Source organism: Prunus avium, chromosome 7 (assembly GCF_965620075.1).
Source record: "Prunus avium chromosome 7, drPruAviu1.hap1.1, whole genome shotgun sequence".
Taxonomy (NCBI): domain Eukaryota; kingdom Viridiplantae; phylum Streptophyta; class Magnoliopsida; order Rosales; family Rosaceae; genus Prunus; species Prunus avium.
Genome location: NC_142290.1, coordinates 22,898,244 through 22,905,556, shown reverse-complemented (window position 1 = coordinate 22,905,556; position 7,313 = coordinate 22,898,244). Strand labels below are relative to the sequence as shown.

General features: G+C 40.4%; 1 protein-coding gene across 1 annotated transcript; it reads right to left on the bottom strand.

Moving 5' to 3' along the window:
- Positions 1-1,149: 1,149 nt before the first annotated feature.
- Positions 1,150-3,633, bottom strand: LOC148293163 (putative receptor-like protein kinase At3g47110). The gene is made up of 2 exons (XM_088243901.1): positions 2,962-3,633; positions 1,150-2,254 (listed from the first exon to the last, which is right to left on the bottom strand). The coding sequence occupies exons 1-2, from the start codon at positions 3,275-3,277 to the stop codon at positions 1,809-1,811; spliced, it is 762 nt and encodes a 253-aa protein (XP_088100027.1). The 5' UTR covers positions 3,278-3,633; the 3' UTR covers positions 1,150-1,808.
- Positions 3,634-7,313: the final 3,680 nt, after the last annotated feature.

Sequence of the window (7,313 nt, the reverse complement as noted above, 5' to 3'; positions counted from 1 at the left end):
TTTGTCTCCTTTCTTGGTATTTTTTTTTTGTGTATGCCCTCAAAATTAATGATGCATCTTTCCTTGTAGTTTAGTTTCTTATTTTCATTGGTTGGTACACGTAAATGCTCTAAATTGGTATTTTTGGCTTGTGTATCTTGGTCTAATTCTTATAGGTTGTAGAGGACTATGAACTTTTGGCTTCTTGTAAGGACATTTGTCTCTATTCTTGGTACTTTTTGTTTTCATGTTCTAAATGTGGATTTTCAGACTCTTTTTCTTTCTGTTTTTAATCATTACAAAACTCACTCCAAATTTGAATTTTTTGCTCGTTTTGCATTTTGATTTAATATTGTTTATACAGGATTATTCCTCTGCTGTTTGGAGGGATTGAATGTGGATTATTATAAGAACGCTTTCCTTTTCCCTTTTTACATTTTGTGTTCATATCTAAAAAATGAGAGATGGTTTTGTGTGTTTTCAGGCTCCGTTGCGAGGTTTATGAGTTAGTTTCTTTTTTTCGTTGGTTGTATGAGTTTGCTGTTTTGGGCTTAGATTTGAGGTCATCATTGTTCAGGTCAGCAACTCTGTGTCTTTTGGCCAGGCAGATTTAGGCATTGTTTTGGTTTTATATGATAGATTTGCAAGGCATTTTGTTGTTCCAATTGCTATTGCTTCATGGTATGTGACTAGATTTATGGTTTGTAACTTGTGAGGTTTATTCTATACCATTGATGTCAACCCTTATTGTGATCCGGCGCGTAAATTAGTGGACAACAAGTATTGAACCATCGGTTTTCCATTCGTGCCAGCGAATGGAGAAGTGAACACAAGACCATTTGAGTTTTTGACAGAGAGGGTGATGGATATGGATGGTTTTTTTCACATACATAGATGGCCACAAGGCTGTGAAGTTTCCTGTCAATTTGAGGATTGGAAGAGTAGGGAATTAATTAATGTTGGCATTATTTTTGAAAAGCCTCGAAGATTGAAAAGTATTGTAGCTTGGAAATAATTTGTGGGCATCCATGGACATGGTTGGAGAATAATGTGATGTGCTCTTCCTAAACAAGACAATCACTTGATTTCGGTCTTGAAATTTGATTAACTCTAGTCTGAGATTACATTTTATTTTGGCTCAATGGCATCTCAATTAATGAACTGATAAATGAAAGAAATAGCTATATCTCAAAAGAGAAAAGAAAACCAATAAAGTATAAAAACATGAACAAAATAAATAAATAAAAACCAATAAAGTAGTGACTACTGAGTTGATTGAAATTATTAGATTCCTTAGCGTAGTGAACTAAGATCAACTCCGTCTAGTCACTTCTCTGCATGACATGCTCACGAGAACAGAGCAGATTTTTTCCGCACGACTAGAACAGAGCAGATTTTTATTCTTCTTCATTCCAGCAGGACTAGAGTTTTTTTACATCCAATAGCAAGCTTTCCCATAAAACTCAACCAAGCTTTAGACATGGTTTCTTTTTTTAAAATATGTTTGTTGCAATCTCTTGAACTTGGATGCAAGGGGAGATGATTCACTGCCCTAGCCTAACCCACATTCGAACCCCTCATTGGTCCGCCTTGGTTGAGTGAGTGGGCAAGTACACGATTATGACGAGCTCATTGCCTGGTCAGTGTTCTGCTCCTCCGAGTGTCACTGTACCTCCAGATTTTGGGCAAAAATGAAACTGTTTTTGCGTTATCATATATATCAATGTATTTGAAGTAGAAAAGCCTCGGCAAAAGCAGAGCATGTGCTAATAATAGCCTCGGCAAAATATTACATAAAACTAATTTCTTTTACATTGCAATCATCATCATCATCTTCTTCTTCTTGTTATATTGAGATATGAGCCCCGGACTGCATTCATTTTGTTGACGACAACATCCATAAGCATCCGCTCTGTCGGTGGTACTGCAGAGCATGAGATCCCTATTTGCATCACTGAAGCCACGCATTCCTCCAATCTTTTTACTTTGTCTGGGCCGGGATCCTTATATCTCGGTTTTGGTCTTTCTTGTATGTCATTTTCATATTTGTCGTCGTGTTCATCATCATCCTCCTCGTCATCTGTTTCAAGCAGCAATGAAGGCTCAACTATGTCCATGGCATGGTCAGGCAAAGCCATGGCTGTGAATTGGTGAATGCTTAAACCATCTTTGAACATGTCATCGGTTGGTCTTTTTCCTGTGCACATTTCTAGCAACAGTATCCCATAGCTGTAAATATCTCCCATTATGGAAACGGGGCTTCCCATGCCATACTCTGCATGTCAATGCATACATTAGGATGTCGTAGTTGATGGACCTTTAGCCATTTGTGTTCTACATAGTTCTAGAAGAATCATGAATACAAGGATGATTCTAGAGTTGTGGAGAACATACTATGTTGGCTAGACAAAGAGAGTTAAAGTTGGAAGAACTCTCTAGAGCAAGAACACTCATGTTGATAGACTATGACGGTGAAGCATGATAGCTAAACAATAGCCACAAAAATAATATTGTACAATATAGAATATTCTAGATAAAACCACACACTTGTGGCTGGAGTAAAGTAACCACATAGGTGGAGAATGGCTATGTCGGCTACTCTCATCTATAAAAAGGACTTGTAGCTTCCCAAGCAAAGTGGAGTCATCCACCAACTTCCAATTTATGTGGGAGTAAACAAGCCAACTCCCAAACTAATGGAGCCAAGAGCTACCCAAACAAAGCTATGTTGAGGAGCCAATAAGCTCACCAATCTAAGTGAAGGGCCAAATAGCCTAAACTAATCTAAATCAAGTGCGATGGCCAATAAGCCAATAAGCTAAGAAGGAGGCCAATTAGCCTACACCAAGCTATGTACTATTGTCCTAAACCCCTTCACCCTTAAAACAACAGTGGTATCACCCCATCACTCACAATCACCACGTAAACCAACAGCAGTATCAGAGAAAAGTTATTAGGAAGTGAGGATTTTAAAATTTATACCTGGAGGAATGTAGCCTATGGAACCCTTTAGCCCAACTGACATGGTTTGAATTTTGATGCGATCATTTGATGCTTGTAAGCGGAACTTTGCTAAACCAAAGTCACCAACATGGGCTACCATATCTTCGCCAAGAAGAACATTGCTTGGCTTTAGATCACAATGAACAATGGCCGTGTCACAGTGGTGGTGCAGATAATTTAGAGCAGAAGCAACGTCAATTGCGATATTGAGTCTTTGGATGAGGCTTAATCTCTTAGGCTGAGATTGCTCATCATCTCTTGGATGAAGCCACTGGTCTAGACTTCCATTTTCCATGAACTCCAAAACTAGACTTTTGAAGTCATTGCCCTGATTATCAATACCGGAGCAGACAGTTACGATCTTGAGAAGATTACGATGCCTTATACTTCTTAACACTTTGCATTCACCAATGAAACTCTTGGAAGCTCCTTCTTGTTGAAGGTTTAATACCTTAACAGCAACTACCGTTCCATCATTAGGGAGTACTCCTTTGTAAACAGAACCGAAACTTCCCGAGCCAATCAGATTGTCCACCGAGAACCCATCAGTTGCTTGAATGAGTTGAGAGTAAGAAACACCTGATTTCCAATCCGTATAAGAATGCGAAGTGGCTGGTCTATCTCTTGACTTTTTCACATATGAACAAGCAGCAAAGGAGCATGACAGAGCAATTTGTTGAAGTGGATCGACATTTTATTAAGAAGAAGCTCGATGCAGACATATTAATGAAGGAAGTCTCTTGTTATAGCTTTCCACAACTCTCTTGGCAAGTTGGGCATTGGTGATATCTATGCACCAACTTGAGGGGGAGTGTTAGCATTTGTCATATGTTGAATTAGTCTACTAGCTCATTAATGAATTAGTTTGTTTAGTCATTAATGGGATTGGTAGAATTAGGTTAGGAGCCTACCTTAATTTAGGGAAGAATGGTTTGGTTGCCTAATTTGGTAGGCTTGACCTTGGGAATTCAAAGGTTGGGAGCTCAAGGTATTTTGTCTTACTTGTACTTCCACTTGTATAAATATGCTTGCTTGTAATAAAAAGAAGAATCAATGAAAACTGAATACAAGTTGAAAACCAGAAAATTATCTTCTCTCATTTTCATATTCTCTTATATTTTCATATCCTAACTTCTCATGTTTTGGCATGGTATCAGAGCCTAATGGCTAATCCTTAAGATCCTCTACCAAATTGAGAGTCGTTGGCGTATCTTCATGTTACTGTAAATTCTCTTGTTTCTCCTCTCCTCTATAATCAACATATTTTTCTTTCTACCTTAGCCTTTTTCGCAGCTTCTTTTGTCACTGCATTTTTTTTCCTTCATTTTCTTTCCCTTCCAGTATTAAAATAAAAATAAAAATTGTCATTACCTTGTTTCTGCTAAATTTCCTCTCTGTCATCTGTATGAGCAATAAGCCCCTGGGCCATGATGGCCTGATCTGTTTCCTTTGGGCAGTACGTCCCTTGATCACCATGATCCCTGTCCTCCGTGAGCTTTGTCACCGCTCACCGAGCCGTCGCCTTCCTCCGTGAGCCTCGTCACCGCTCGCCGAGCCTTCTCCAGCCGGCCTTTGTCTCTGTCGTGCCGTGCTTCTCTGTCGTTGGTCCCTTTGCACAATCGTTGGTCCCTTAACTGGTGTTGTTGCTCTCTTGCACATGTGCTGACTCTCTCTTTGTATTGCCGGCACTGTCCCGGCTCCTTAGCTTGCATGTATCGCTCATGCAGCTCTGCTCAACTCTCTGTCTATCTCCTCATATCCCTATCTCTCTCTCTGTATCTCTGTATCTCTCCATTTTTCTGAGCAAAATACTTGCTCTCTTCTCTGCTGCACACTTTGGACGCCTGCCTGCCTGCCCTCTGTTGCCACACGTGATGTTCCTTTTGACACAATTTCTTTCACTTGTTTTTTCGTTCCAAGTATGGCTTTTTCCCACTTGATAAATGGGTTTCACTTCTCTTTATATTTTAAAATTGTTTTCTCACACCTCACACCACTTCTTCTGACTGCCCACAACTCTCTCACGTGCACCCTCACTTTTTCTTTCTCTGAACTTCCCTTTGTTTATCAAAAACTTGTGCTCCCTTATGTTTCTCCTCTTTCTTTTACAAAGGTTCTATATATTATTAAATAGCACTTTTTTGTCTCTCTTTTTTGGTGGGTTCCTTTTTTGTTTGTTTGTTTCTTATCACATATTGCCTTTCTTCATCATTTCCTCTTGTGCCCACGTGATAGGTGTCTTGCTTGTTCCCAAACATTCCATTTTCTTAATACTACTATTCTCTTTTTTATGGTTTCTTTTCTCACCACCAATCCCATACTTCTTATTTTATTCCCTTTTATTTCCTTAAATTATTTCTTCCACTCTATTTCCATACCATTTTTTGGGGTATATTTCTTCCCCCTCTGTTACCCACGTGAAGGGTGTTCTCTCCTCATCCCTTTGTTCTCATGCACATCATATTTGTGTGGGTAAAGTTTCTCTGCCTACTCATTTCTCCATTAAATATATATATGAAAAAGAAAAAAAATTGCCACCTCTTCTCTTCATTTTTATTTCTTCTTTCTTTTTGGGTTGTTGCAGACTCCTCTCCATCTTTTATTCCTTTCCTCCAGTTGTCAGCTGCCCATCTCCATTCCACCTTTCCTTGCATTTGTTTCTGCCACGAGACTGCCATGTTTGAATCTCTTTACTATTATTTCATTTTCTCTTCTTTCAAATCTCGACCCTCTACCAGTGTCAGATTTGAGGGGGAGATAGATGCAACTTTATTTGGGTGCTGCAACTTTATTGTCATTACCGGTGTTGCTTTCTCCAAATCTCGACTCTCATACGTCGTCGGATTTGAAGGGGAGTGACATTGCTGCTCATCTATTCCGCTGCAATTCTGTTACCTATCTGCCATGACTGATTCTTCTACATCTGAGCTTCAGTCAGCTTCTGTTTCTCAAGTGCCACTGCTTTTATGGTTCTGACAACCCCTTCTCTTCAGGGGGAGAGGAGGAGTGAAGAGAAGTTGTGTCTGCAATAATGGAAGTATTTGTGATGCTGCTAGTGTTGTTGTTGCTGCCTACTATATTGCTCTTGCTGGTGCCAGTGTCTTAGATTTCTCTCACTGGTGCCAGTGCCACTGATCATATGGCTCCATCGACCCCTTCTCTTCAGGGGGAGAGGGGGAGTGAAGAGAAGTTGCCTCTGCTGTTGCTACTGCCACAGTTGTCTGCCCTGCCTTGTCTTGCTGGTGCCAGTGCCTTATATTGCTCTTGCTGGTACCAGTGTTGCTCTTGCTGCTGTCAGTGTTGTTGTCTCTTGTTGAGGACAGTGTTGTTGTTGCTTCTACCGTGTTCTTGCCTTTACCGGTGTGTTTCCGATGTGGTCATGCCCGTTGTCCTTTGCCTTTGCTTGGGTTTGGTTTGCCTTGCCTTTTCTTGGGTTTGGTTTGCCTTGCCTTTGCCTTTGTCGTGCCTTGCCTTATCTTTAGGGTTTTGTTGTCCTATCTGGCCTTTATTTGCCTTACCTTGCCTTACCCTTTCTTTTTAGGGTTTGGTTTTACCTTGACGTGTTCACAGGGTTTCTGTGTCCTTGCCGTGTTCACAGGGTTTCTGTGTCCTTTACCTTACCTTTGCCGTGTTCACAGGGTTTCTGTGTCCTTTACCTTATCCTTGCCGTGTTCACAGGGTTTCTGTGTCCTTTACCTTACCTTTGCCGTGTTCACAGGGTTTCTGTGTTCTTACCGTGTTCACAGGGTTTCTGTGTTCTTTGCTTTGCCTTTGCCTTATTCGCATGGTTTATGTGATCTACCGACCAACCGGCTGCACTTGGATTTGGTGTTGCCACCGACAGACCGAAATGATTAACTTCAATGTGGCCTTTGCTCCACGTGTGGCCCACCATGTAGTGGTCCCACGTGAGGGGGCATGTTGAAGTGGATCGACATTTTATTAAGAAGAAGCTCGATGCAGACATATTAATGAAGGAAGTCTCTTGTTATAGCTTTCCACAACTCTCTTGGCAAGTTGGGCATTGGTGATATCTATGCACCAACTTGAGGGGGAGTGTTAGCATTTGTCATATGTTGAATTAGTCTACTAGCTCATTAATGAATTAGTTTGTTTAGTCATTAATGGGATTGGTAGAATTAGGTTAGGAGCCTACCTTAATTTAGGGAAGAATGGTTTGGTTGCCTAATTTGGTAGGCTTGACCTTGGGAATTCAAAGGTTGGGAGCTCAAGGTATTTTGTCTTACTTGTACTTCCACTTGTATAAATATGCTTGCTTGTAATAAAAAGAAGAATCAATGAAAACTGAATACAAGTTGAAAACCAGAAAA

Bases quoted from the DNA above. Each gene is read 5' to 3' on its own strand.
- LOC148293163 (XM_088243901.1), bottom strand. From the start codon at position 3,277: ATGGAAAATGGAAGTCTAGACCAGTGGCTTCATCCAAGAGATGATGAG. The intron at 2,255-2,961 runs GTATAAATTTTA...ATTGACATGCAG, and splicing joins CATAGGCTACATTCCTCCAG to AGTATGGCATGGGAAGCCCC.